At 39.9% G+C, this 13806-nt stretch overlaps 1 protein-coding gene across 1 annotated transcript in view; it reads right to left on the minus strand.

Moving 5' to 3' along the window:
• cacna1c (calcium channel, voltage-dependent, L type, alpha 1C subunit) overlaps nucleotides 1-13806 on the minus strand; it is a 238265-nt gene that overhangs the window by 40101 nt on the left and 184358 nt on the right. Inside the window, exons 11-15 of the mRNA XM_085376077.1 lie at nucleotides 8632-8722; nucleotides 5203-5229; nucleotides 1841-2001; nucleotides 1623-1696; nucleotides 1383-1534 (exon numbers count right to left, since the gene is read on the minus strand). Of these exons, the coding sequence (XP_085232203.1) occupies nucleotides 1383-1534; nucleotides 1623-1696; nucleotides 1841-2001; nucleotides 5203-5229; nucleotides 8632-8722 (505 nt within the window). The remainder of the gene's footprint in view (nucleotides 1-1382; nucleotides 1535-1622; nucleotides 1697-1840; nucleotides 2002-5202; nucleotides 5230-8631; nucleotides 8723-13806) is intronic.

A 13806-nucleotide genomic window follows, 5' to 3' on the forward strand; every position in this document is an offset into this window, starting at 1 on the left:
TTTACCTGTGTGTGGGTGTTTTACCCTCCTGTTATTCATTTCCTAATTAGCCCTTTGTGTATAAATAGTCCAGTCTTTGTCACAGTGTGTTCTCTGTGTGTAGCCTTTGCATGTTTTGTTGTGCTGATTTTTTGTTCTTAGACCTTGTTAATTTTTACTCCTGTTTACATATATTGAAAGCTACTATTGAAAACTTTGCTTTGTTATTAAGGTTTCTTTCTGAAATCCTGTATTTGGATCCTCACCCCTATGCTTCCCAAACCTTGACAAGTCTAAAAAGCCAATATACAATCACTGGACTGTATTTGGTACACCTGTTAAACTGATTAATGCAGTGACTTAAGTGACTTTGAATGTGGCATAGTTGTTGGTGTCAGCCTGGTCTGATGAGCTTTGATTTATGGTGCGACATTCAGATGGTCGAGTCAGCATTTGGCATAAACAACATGAAAGCATAGATCCATCCTTCCTTGAATCCAGTCCAATACCTGGCTGTTGTTGCTGTCCATCTCTTTATGACCACAGTGTCTTCTGACGACTGCTTCTAGTAGGATAAGGCGCCACGTCACAAAGCTCAAATCATTTCCCACTGCTTTCCTAATCTTGACAATACGTTAACTGGACTCTATTAGCCTCAAAAGTCACTAAAGCTCAATCCAATAGCGCTCGTTTGGGATGTGGTGGACGGGATGTGTAGCTGACAAATGCTATCGTGTCAACATGGACCAAAACCTCTGAGGAACGTTTCCAGCACAGCGCTGAATCTATGCTTTGAAGAATTACAGCAGTTCTCAAGGGAAAACTGCATCCAACCCGTTATAACGAGGTGTACCTAATGAAGCGGTCAATGAGTGTATGTAAACTAGTCACAATAGGAAATTCTCACTAAATGATTACTGTGGCAAAATAAAATCCAAGTTTGTTTGTTGTTTTTGGTAATTGCATCACAGACCTATTGTAACCTGTTAGTTCTTCATCCTCTGTTTCCGCTTTGCTGAATGCAAAATTAAGGCTCCACTGGTATAGAAACACTGTAAAACGGGGCAGTGTTAGCTCAGTAGGTAGAGTGGTGGCCCCATGATTGGAAGGTTGGGGGTTCGAATCCACTGAACGGCTACCCTGAGGTACCCCTGAGCAAGGTACCGTACCTACACACTGCTCCCTGGGTGCCCATGGCTGCCCACTACTTCACTGAGTGAATGGGTTAAATGCAGAGAGGAATTTGCCCACGGGGATCAATAAAGTATATATTATTATTATTAAAAAGATGTTACTTTATGTTCAGTATAGCATTAGGTATCTGGGTGAGTATCTTGCCTGTTGGAGGACTGAAGGAATAACTTCTGCTTATCAAATGCATATGCTTTAAGGTCTACACTAACCTGGTTATTTTGAAGATTCGGAGTAAGCGTACACAACGTAACACAGAGATGCCAAGAGGAGACATGATTTTTGTTTCCACCAGAATGGTTTCAAGGATCCCTCCACATACTACGAAGCTGTCGAACCGATTGAAGAGTGAAACAAAGTAGGCCTGTGAGGAGCAAAACGCAGACGTTAAAGGTAGAAAAAAGGGTAGAATGTGGTCAATGTTAACACAAAACAGTGATACAGTGTCCTACCTGCAGGCCCAGACTGTACATCTTCAACAGCATCTCACCAGTAAAGAGTGCTAGCAAAACCTTATTGGCTATGTCTGGGGAGGGAAATAAAGGGGGAGTAAAATTAGTGTGGGATGAAAATATAATGCCAAAGAAAGTAATTGCACAGAGGTCAATAATTAAGCCCAGATCAGACATATTACTGTTTTGTGTGCATGTGTGTGGGTTGAGCAATGTACCTTGTACATCAGTTAGCCACTGAGGCTGCTGGTGATGTTCAGAGGCAATGGTCAGAGTGTTGAGGAAAACCAGGAAAATGACCAGCCAATAGAAAACTTGTGATTTGACTGCTGCCCGGCATTTCCTTCGACACAGCCTGTTCCACCTCCGAGAGTAGCGGCTGAGAAGGAAGAAGCAGAGAAAATAAGTTGGGAAAAGGTGGGAGAGAAAAGAGAGGTAGGAGGATGGGACAGAGAATGGTGGGAAAAGGGAAAGATGAAGGAAGAGAAAAGGACCCACGAGCAATAGGATAAACCAAGAAAAATAATCAAAAGAAAGAAACGAATGGTGAAAAACAAATAGAGGAAGTGGAAGAAGGACAAGAAAGAGTCAATTAGGTTTTCTACAAAACAGTGATGACATCATGCCTCGGTCTGTGGTCGAGGGTTAGTCATCCTCAAAGGCGTTTCACAGAAAGGAGAAACCAGTACAAAGAGCTGTGCTGGAGCATGAGATATGCACTGTTTGAGAAAAAAAAAGAACATTTGCGCTCTAAAAATGATCGAAGGGGCAAATTTAAAGTGAAATATGTTGTATTGTGTCTCACAACACAAAGGAAAACAATGCTTTAAAAAGAGAAGTAGCTCATTTTAGGATGCCAACCCCCTTTTTTAGTGATTTTAATATCTTCCTCTATGCTGTGGTCAGGTCTTTTGCACCTTGAATGCTCTCTCATGTTGGAAATTAAAGTCATTGTTTCTGATAATTGCTAGCGTTAAACTTCGCAGTCACATCTGTGTGGAAAAACTCCACTCAAAGGGTGTTTCGACGCTCATATACTGATAAGGTGTCGACTGTAATTTCATAATTGTCCTATTCTGGTCAAGTGACATCAAAAACACTAACGAAGAGCAGCTTGTGGTCTTGTTGGCCTACAGGTGGAAAAGTAGTGACGCATGAATTTCACTTAAGATTTTCACATAATTTCAATAGCCTAGACACTGATTATATATTTATGGAATGAATTGCTTTAAAAAAGAACGAGCAATTAATTGTTTTTTCTCCAAATAAACACTGTAAGTCACTTTGTCATGATTTTGTACACATGTGGGTGTCTTTGCATTATGCGTACTTGACCCATTTGTCAACCGCAGCAAACATGCAAGAGGATTTTTCATCCAATTGTGACTCCTCTAATTAAAACAGATCAACACAGCCCACCAGAGAATCTTCTCCCTCTGCCTATATATGTTGCATCAGTCTTCTGTTTAAATGTGCGTGAGTGCTTTTTATAGTCACTTATGGCACACACTGGCTTCTGCCATGATGCTCACACTGAATTTTACATGAGACACACTCACAACACAAGCAGGCATGCATCGTTACGCTACAGTTTTTTATCGTGTCCGTGACTCCAATTCAAGAAACATTAGTGTTTTTCAAATACTTTGTGTACAGAGGGATAGTTAGTTCGTTGTCTCATCCCCGCTATGGAGATATCAGTGGAAGAATTTGGACCATTTTATGGAATGGTTGGAAATTTTTGAGAATTCCTTGATAATGCTCATTGTTTCAAGTAGTGATGAATATGGATTTTGCATGAAAAGTCAAATGTCGTGTGCATAAAGATTAATCTTGAGGTTATTATTAGATGTTGGGATTCAGATGATATTTTTATTTTGACAGATACTTTAGGCGCTATGAGTGGCTCAATTAAAAAAGAAAAAAGAAGACTGATGGTGATGGGCATCTTTGCCTAGTACCCCTGTTTCGTGTGTCATTTTGTGAGATTATTCCATTCGTAGTGCCAGTGGCTAATGGGGTGGTATGCAGAAGTTATAGAATGATTCAATAAATCCAAAGTTTACCTTATCAAAAGCTTTTTCTCCATCACTGTAACAACAACTTATTGTTCTCGCAATTAAATTAAATAGTCTAAGTGTATTATTTGAGGAGTAAAGTGGTCCCTCGCTATAACACAGTTCACCTTTCGCGACATCGCTGATTCACGGATTTTTTGTGTGTGCAATTTTTCATGGTTTTTGGGGTTATTTTTTTTTGGTTTGTTTGTTTTTTGTTTTTTTGACAGCGCATTGTGTCCTGCGTCCTGATGGGCTGTAGACCACTGTCAATCAATCTTGTGTGGGTCTTCTGTACAGTACAGAATGCGTTCAGCTTGTCAAATTGTTTGTACGTTTTCTCCCCAACAAACACAACAATGTCAACGAAATGCTTTGCACCGTCAAAGGCAACCGCGGGTGCCTTTGGTTTCATTCTGTAATACTGGACATATTTTTTCTACAAAGGTTTGAACTTTGAGGGTCTATAAATAAGAGTGAAAAGTGTGAAAAAGTTCATGCCTGTCTGAGAACAGTGTGTAAAGTGTGTAGTGAGGGGTTTTACAGCCTCAAAACATCTCTATATATAATTGTAATTATATAATTGTAAAAAATAAAGTTGGCTACTTCGTGGATTTCACCTATCGCGGGTTATTTTTGGAACATAACTCCTGCGATAAACAAGGGACCACTGTATTGACCTTTAATGAAGCCAGTGTGGTCTTAATGTATTATGTATGCATTTAATCTAGATACTGAGACGTGAGAGGGACAATAAAAGGACATATTAGGTTTCCATAGAAGTCAAAGAGTAAACAAATAGTAAACAGTCAGTATGCAGATTTTGTGGAAGCTGTGATGTGTGTTTTGTTTCTGTAATGAGACATAAAAAAATCATTTGAGCATGTTCCATAAATATTCTCCACAAATGCTTATAAGTGGCGAATCTAACATATTTACTGGCAACTTTTTTGCTTTAAATGTGGTGGTAGGACAGAACGAGGCTGTTTACAATATTTATTTTAAACTTTATTTGACATACCCCATTTAAGCAACAGTTCACATCACTACCAAGCAAGAAATAATCTATTTTTCTGATTAAACATTACCACCAAAACTTTTGTCTGTTTATCTTCCATTTTCATTCATCTCATTCACTCTATATTTTTCCCCTGTCTGCTACTCTGCAGTCTGATAACTACAATGCTAAGCTTAAATAATTGTTACCATAAATTTATTTTACTGCACAAACATAACCATGGCAACGATCTTCTCATCAAACTCTGCAAGAGAAGAACCGACATATTCGCAACAGTTTCTCCAAAGAGCAAGGCTATGTTTGCCTGTGTTCCTTTTGCACATCTGTACACACACACACACACACACACACACACACACACACACACACACACACACACACACACACACACACACACACACACACACACACACACACAAAAACACCAACGACCAATTAAATAGCACAGCATTAGAGACATTAGAGCAGGTGAATTAAGAGACTATGGTAAACAACATGTACTAACCTGAACTTGGATTTGGAGATCCTAATTCTGGAACACAGAAAACAGAATGGATTATACATACACACATAACACACATATAGACAGGTGCACATGAAAGGGGTGATTTGAGAGGGATAAAGGGGAATAGCTTCCCTTATTATCACAAATGTCTTGGCATATGTTTCTTGATCAACCTCAAACATTCCCCGATACGCAAGCACAAAAACTGCTGATTCTCTCCACAGGATGATCAAAGAACATATCTGCTTTTAACAAAAAAAAAAACGGCCTGTCCATTTTTATGCACCCACTGGGAACAGATTTTGGGTACAATATAACAAAATGCACTTTGCCGTTATATTTCCTGCTTTTCTCTTGAACAAATCACCCCCAAACACACATACAGTGGCATCCAGTCAAAAGAAAGCAAACTGCGAGTTTGAATTTCCTTCAATCAATCCTGGTGTGAAAAAGAAACGTCATTTATTATTGTAACAAAATGTCTGTTGATTGTTCACCACTGTAACGGGAAAAAGTACAACATGGATAACTGAGGACAAGAGATTATGGAAGACATTTTGAGAGAAGAGTCCCCATGGTGGAAAATTTTAATCTAAAAAATAAAACTAAAAAAAAAAAAAAGAATCACTCAATTTATGACTTTAAATATTTAATTTGATCACAAATCTGTGGGGATGCTGAATGACCACGATTAGTTTAACTATATCCACATTTTTTAAAAAGATCTGAAAATTTTATGGTCCCCATGAAACTTCTCTTGGATTGTTTTCACTGACTACTCTGATGTTGGTAAAAGCAGATAAATAAACCGACGAGCTCACTGACCGAAGCAATGAAATGTTTTCACTGACTGACTGAACAAAAGACTAAACTGACTGACTGACTGGATATGGGAGCTGACAGGACACACATCTCTTGTCTTCATGTGTCCGTCTTGATTACGAGACCAGTGGGTGCTAAAGTAGCTTGTACTGTGAGGAACAGCTCCATGCCGATGTGAAGAAGAACTGACATACTCTGAAGTCTTTCCTCCGGAATACTGGGAGGAATGCTCCATGTCAAATTTGTTGAAATCTCAGAGAAAGAATAAGGGGCTATATTTCTAGTCCTGACACGGGTACACTACATATCATTCTCTGGATATGTAAATTTAAATTAAACGTTATGAATGGTAACACCAAGGGCATTACTGATCGCCAAGAAAACAACATAATAAAGCAAATATTATGTCATTTATTTCCTAAATATTCTGACCCGTCTAATCCTCAGCATGTCAGCTAATGCGGTTTGGTTAAAACTGCTGGAGTAGCAGAACTCCTGAGCCTATAAATATAGTTTAAAATATATAAACATAGTCCAAGATTAAAAAAAGAAACCAAATCAGCAAATGAAAGTTCAAGCAAGATATAAATGACTTTAGCTACGGCCACTTACACTATGTGGTCAAAAGTATTTGGCCACACATCTTAATCTCTGAATTAAAAGCACCTAGCCATGCAGGTTGCCTTTAAAACATTTGTGAAAGAATGGTTATTCTAAAGAGATCACTGAATTCAACCATGGTACCATAATAGAAAGCCACTGTTGCAACAAGTGAGCTTGTAAAATTTCTTTCTTTCTAGATATTTCACATTGAACTAAAAGTGGTGTTATTGCAAACTGGGAGAATTTAGAAACTGCAGCCATAAAGCGGCAGACCATGAACGAGTGCGGAGGTGTGTAGTGTGCAAAAGTCACCAACACCCTGCTGACTCAACACTTGCAGAATTCCAAACCTCCTCTGGCATTAAAATCAGTACAGATACTGTACACTTGGAGCTTCATGGCATGGATGTCCATAGCCTGTAATGCCTGGGATGAGGATGTATTGCAATACATCATCTTTATTACACTGACTGGCAACGTGAGTAGTTGGAAAAACCGTTACGTAGCCAATAATAATATTTAATTAAAAAAAAAAACGTAATCCAGAACTGCATGTCCTCAAAGGTTAGTGGTGACTAAAGTGAGGCAACATAGCCAATCAAATAATTGTCTAATTACTAATTTTAGTAAAGGAAAGAGACATCTGTGTTCTTGAACAAAAGAGCAGAACCTTTTTACTACTTTATGACAACAAAGAAAAAGAAACTGTGAAAAAGAAAAAAAGTAATGTCGTGAAATGTAATAGAAAATTAGTTTACTTACAAAATTAATTTGTAAGTATCAAATTGCTGGTTTCTTATTTATTTGGCATTTCATTATTCCATGTTTCATTTCTGGTTCCAGCTTAAGCCTCACATATAACATACCCTTTTATTTTTTTTTATTTTAGCCTGACAGATCACAAATAAACACATACAACATAACAAAGATGAAATAACAGATGGACAGTGAGACTACAGATAAACAACAGCGTGCCATCCACGTGTGCCAACTAGCCTTATCGCTCCTGCGGTTGAGAGTGAATCAGTTTAAATTTAAGATTAAAGTTTCTGTGTAATGCATTTCTGCTCGTGAGCAACAGTTTTTTATGCAGGTGTGTTTGCATGTGTGTACTGAAATAAGTCCGCTGGGGTCGCGGCCCCTGTGCTGTCTTGTGTCTAAGAAAGAAAGCAACACATTTGTTTGAATAATGTAAAAAATGAAAGCAGAGCGCGAAGCGGGAATGAATGAGTCAGCTGTTTGTGAGCTCCCACAGGGGCGGAAGAAAGCACTTCAACAGCTAACACAGAAAAGTGGGTAGAGAGGGAGAGAACGGAAACTCAGAGAGAGATGAAAGAAAAAATAAAGACGGAATACTATTAGATGTAGTTAGGATGTCTTGCTTTTCAAAATTCATTAGCTCCCAAGCAATGATTGGCTTTGTCCTTGTACCATGTGTAGCAGTTGTGTGCACTCACTACCCAACTAGATAAACTTAAAAACTGTGTTCAAATGATAAACCTCTAGTTCGCAAACTGATAGCAATAGCACATTTATAATTGTGATATGAGGAAAACAACCATAAAACGAGATTAAAATCATTTTTTAACTGGAACTGCGATCTAGCAACTAGTTTTTGCTCCCTCAATTTGCTTGCTTAGCAACAGTTTGCCAAAAGAAAGTGGAAAAAAGGGCAGTTGGCACAGCACTACTAATAAACTAGCAAGTTAAAAAAAACAAAAAAACAAAACACTTCCAGGAGCAGCTCTGATTAGTTCCCCTTCAGATCGATCCAATTTTACTCTAACAGAACTTTATCCATGTGGAATATATTGACAGCTTTGTGCTACTGTAGTCTAACAGACTTGTGAGATCAGTAAAGTATATAAGCAATCTGAGGCAATTCTTCCATGCACAATACTGCAGGATGCAATCTGTCCTTAAACCTGACAAAAGATGGGTGAGAAAGCTGAGGAAAAGAAGGAGGAGAAAAGGTGTGTCTGTGAAAGACGGTGAGATACTTACGCCAGCCGGGTACAGCAGGTCTCACCCTCTACGTCTCCCCCGGGGGCGTTGTCTGTGTTGACGGATTCATTCTCGCTGGCTGGCATGCTCACTGAGAGACAGAGATGAGCAGCAGCAGAGAAAGGGGAAAAAAATTGACAGATGTGGAGAGAAACAGAAAGAGAGATGAATTAACCAGAAGGAGAAATGGGTCGGACATCATAATTATGCAACGGAAAACACTGTAGAATTTTACAGGTGCAAGACAACACACTTGAGAGCTACAAAGTGCAACCAGTGTTCAGGTAGCGAGGAGCACTGGACACTTGGTTGGTGTTAAACATTTGATCTTTATCGGAGTTATCTTGCACCAGCATACAAGCTAATTAAAACCACTGTTGAAGTATAGGAATGAAAAAGTCAGCATTATTCAATCCTGCTAATTAAGGCACACGGCTATACACATACCCTAGAGTCAATAAAACCATTCCCAAATTTTGCACTGATTGCCCACACTAATTACACACTAAGTTGCCAGTTAGGAATCCTGGGACACAAACCTTGCAACCTTGTTAGTTTGTGGTGCTAAACCAAAGTAATATAATTCCACAGCTTAATGCCTAAAGCTAAAAAGGTAGCACAGACACAACACTTGAGGAAAAAGCTGACTAATTCTAATTTTGCCAATTGCTGCTGTGGTGAATGAAACTAAGCTGAAGCATTAGCATGCTTATTGACATCGCCACAATTTTTGAAATTAGTCAACCATTTCTGTGCTCGATTTAAACTTTTGGGTATTCAACATTGGGGGTATTTAGAAGGATTTCCATTTTCAAGCTGGGGGATTGCTTTACTTTGAGGGGATTAAAACTTGATAAAAATCTATTTGTGATTTCAAGACCCAAAGAGTTGGGGAAAAAAGATGTCTATCTGTAGTCTACAGATGGTGTGTGGGGAGGGGATTGGTCTTTAAAAACAATCAAACTATTAAAAAGAAAAAGTACAGTTTTACTCCTCGCCGCAGTGATAATTTTGCAGATTTGCAAACAGGTGGAAAGCTTTTTCTTTGTTTATATAAATCACAAGTACACTGCAAATGTGGCACTTTGTCCTTAGGCAGGAGTAATATAAATTGGCAGGTAAGGATGGAATAGAAGAAAAAATGAAGGAAAATAGAAAGGCAGGATTGGAGGGCGAAAGTAATGGAGGCACTGAGGGAGGTATGGTTAGCGGGAGAGAGGGGAGAAAAGAATGTGGGGATGGCTGCTGGAGAGATTGATATGAAGTGATACATTGGTTTTTATTGCTTCTGTCAGTCTTTGCCTGCTGGCGGGAATGAGCTGCGTTCCCCTTACTGTCACCTCAAACACCCTCTGGGCACTAGAGCCAGGTACTGCATATGAATATCAATGCCTCTTTTGTTAAAATAAGATATCTTCAGTAAAACCTACTGGTGCAAATGATCTTACAGCATGAAACCAAATAATATGATCAGCACTTAACCACGACCCTCTCAAAAAACCTGCAAACAAACACCAATTTAAAAAAAAAAAGATATTAATAATGTTATTCTGACTGGGATTATCTTTTTCATTTACTCATTGGTTCTGGGCCAAAAAGTCCAGTTACATGTATTCCTGCATTTTGTTGGTCTTTTGTGCAGATTTGCTACTGAAACTTGAGAAATCCACCAGGCGAGGTCATGAAGTCATGTTTAGAAAATTACTCCAAAGTATGTATGTAAGTATGCATTTCAGCCCAGAGAACTGCTGCTGGATATCTCCTCTTTTTCTAGCCATTTTCTGTAAACTCTAGTGATGGTTGTGCAGGAAGATACCAGTAAATCAGCAGGTTTCTGAAATACTCAGACTAACCTGTCCAGCACAGAACAACCACTGCATGTTGAAAGTCACATAAATCCCCATTTTTTTTCCATTCTGATGCTCAGTTTGAACTTTAGCAGGTTGTCTTGATCATGCCCGCATGCTTAAAAGCATTGAGTTGCTGTCTTGTCATTGGCTGATTAGATATGTGTGTACCTATCAGAATGGCCAGTGAGTGTATCTTTCTGAGCCAAAGGAATCTGTTTGCATTATGTGGTTATCCTAAGAGATGGCTTGTAAGCCCAATGATGTGTCAAAGTAAGCTACAGTGAGTGAACAGTGCATTAGGTTACTGTACTTTGACACATGGTTAGGGATGAACTGTCACGGACCCGCCTCTGGGGACTCGGGGTCCGTGGGCAGTGGGGACTGTGACTGTTATTGTTATTATTATTATTTGGTGTGTTGTCTGCACTGCCCCTATGCACATCTGTATGTAGGCAGGTATGTGTGTGTTTTGCCTTTCTGCTGTGGCCAAGTTACAGGCACCTTCAGCCCTGGGGGCGTGGTCTAACTTGAGGGCTGGCCACACCCGAAGTCCTGGCCGCACACCTGCTCCTCATCTGGGCTCGTCGGGGGAGCTATTTAGATGAGCGATGGAGCTTCCACCGACGCGGGATTATTGCGTTTGACTACACGTCAGTCTTCAAACAAGTCAAGTGTGAGTGTATGCCTGCTGGGATAAGTGTTAACGGCTGCCTCTATTGTTTTCCCCTCAGGAGGAGTGTGGGACGAGAAGGAGCAGTGAGCACGGGGAGTGCAGGGACACTGGGGCAGAGAGCACTACACGGGGACTTTTGGGAAGAAGACACTACACGGGAGTCTGGGAAACTGGGGATTTATTGTTGTTTACTTCACCACCTTGTAAATAAACACTGTTGCACTGAAGAGTCCGGCGTTTGGGTCCTATTTCCCCATCTCCCCACGGTCTGCCAGCCAGACCGTGACATGAACGAGTTTAGTGCTGTAGAGATCACGATGGTCTGTCTCAACTTGAATACCTCTGCCATGAACACGCTGTGTGTTTCTTCACCTCGACACGTGCCACCTGCTGCTATGCTACTTAGTTAAAAGCACTCAGGGCCCTCTGGTCTCTCCTGAGGCTAAAAGCCTTTCAAATATAAAAGCAGCCTGGTGCCTTCCCCTCAATGGAGCGCTGAACTAGTTTAATGCCTATTGTTAGAGTAAAACCCCAAAGACCTGAGACACAGAGACAGGGAAGGAGATGAAGAAGGAAAAGGAACATATAGTATTGAAAGGAGGGGCAGAGGAGGGAAGACAGGAAGACAGAAAAGTGATAGAACAGAAAGTGTTGGCATGTGTTGGTGAGCTTGAACATGAACTCACGGCGCTATTTCTGAAAAAAAGCATCCTCCACAACAATTTGTTTTTATGACAGCGTCTCGTGTTTGTTTTGGTGTTTTTGTCAGCAAACCAAAACAGATTTTATTTCCAGTCACAAAAATGAAAAATATATTTAATTTAAAATGTCACACAAACCCCCCAAAAGACACTGAATTCTACTTTGTATCATTGTCTTAATAATGACAACACAAATCTTTTCATGCAGGCTTTTGGTAATTTGATTTTATAAAAATGTTAAATTTCTCATTTCAAAGCTGTTTCTCCACTGTGTTTCATTATTGCAGCTAGCAAGGCTAATAGTGATGCAGGAGGGGGGCGGGGGGACTTTAGGGAAAGGAATCTGAAAAACCAAGGAGAGGACTCTGACATCACTAACAATAGTAAGAACAGTGTTTTTTATGAGTCGTGTGGTACGAAACCATCACTCCAGTTGTTTTCTGTGATGACATCCTCTTGTTATTTTTTCAGACAAGTCAGGCAGATGCAGATCCTTTCCTACAAAAGTTGTTTCATCTCAGCACAGTAATGTTATTTCTCTCCTTGTATCCCTATTCCCTGGACTTTGAGGTTTTTTTTGTTTTGTTTTTTTTTTACATTTTGGATGTACTCAAGTAATTTAAAGGGCCATGAAACACTGTAAAGATTTTAATGTAATAAAGACATGCAATTTTGCCAGCAGCAGGGGTAGTTATCAGGGGGAAAATTCCATGTCTCCACTGTCGGAGGATATTCATATATATGGCCCTCATATTTAATCATCATTCAGTGGTTGGTGCATGAAAAAGGGTAAGGAAGAGAATAAACTACTTTACAGTGTTGAGAGGCAGCTGATCCCCACTCTGGAGGCTGCAGAGAAAGATGCTTACTCCACTGGAGGGGGAGTGGATAAAAGGGGGAGGAAGAGAGGCATCGGAAAGTGGGGAGTATAGGTGAGCAGAGAGGTTGCAATCTGCTTGCATGTCTAGAATCCAGTAAAGCTTTAACTAGTGCTGGACCATGCAGACAGACGCACACGCCTTACGAAGGAAAGCCGCATTTTTCTTCACGGCTCCACGCAGGGACAGAAAATGATGGCTCTTACCTGGGGATAGAGAGCACGGCTCAGCAAGACAGACCAATATACACGCGCACACACACACAAACACTAACATGAAGCGTTCACACAAGTATGCTCATATATACCAAAATACGCACAAAGAACTATGAATTCTTCTGGAAAAATGGCATTCCCTCTTTGCAGTCACACCTCATTTCATTACTGCAGGTACAGAGTACTAACATTACTGGCATTACTGGCACAAAATCACTCATGTCTGTTTCTCTCCTGTACCGCTTAATCTTTTAATCTCCACATGCTGGGTAAAGGTACATATTTGAACCCAAATCACAATCTTTTCTCAAATCTAGCCAGGTAGCGAATGAAAACAAACGTAAAAAGGCAGGTTAAAAAGAGATGGTGACTGAGAACTAAGTGTATTGAAAAATTTCTGTTGTTTCGCTCCGCATAGTGAGATGCCACAGAGTAGTAGCCTGAACATCTTTCTTTTTCGTCACATCCTCCACAAACTCTTTAGGAGTCTGGTGTGTTTCCAGGACAGATGGGATTGTATCACTCTACTATTAAGGAGGCATCCTAACCAGAAGCCCTGCAGATCAAAAATAATTACAACTGAAAACATTTTAATGTATACATGCCTAATCCTAAACTGGATAGACATCGGAGCACAAGTCAAAGAACAGACACATACATGATCCTAACAGTCAGTGGAATGACTGGACCAGGCATGCATACTGGTCTTGTTTCTCAAGTAGGCTAGAAATTATTTTAACACACACAGGAAGGACAACAAAAGAAGAAGACAGAATATAAGAACAAGATAGCAATGAAAGCATGCAAGACTGGCACTTCTGCTGTGTGCCTTAAACTACCTGCTTCCATAAAAATCTA

This window comes from Diplotaxodon limnothrissa, linkage group LG17, assembly GCF_057381915.1.
Source record: "Diplotaxodon limnothrissa isolate DT_005_m linkage group LG17, D_limnothrissa_male_GT1.1, whole genome shotgun sequence".
Classification (NCBI taxonomy): domain Eukaryota; kingdom Metazoa; phylum Chordata; class Actinopteri; order Cichliformes; family Cichlidae; genus Diplotaxodon; species Diplotaxodon limnothrissa.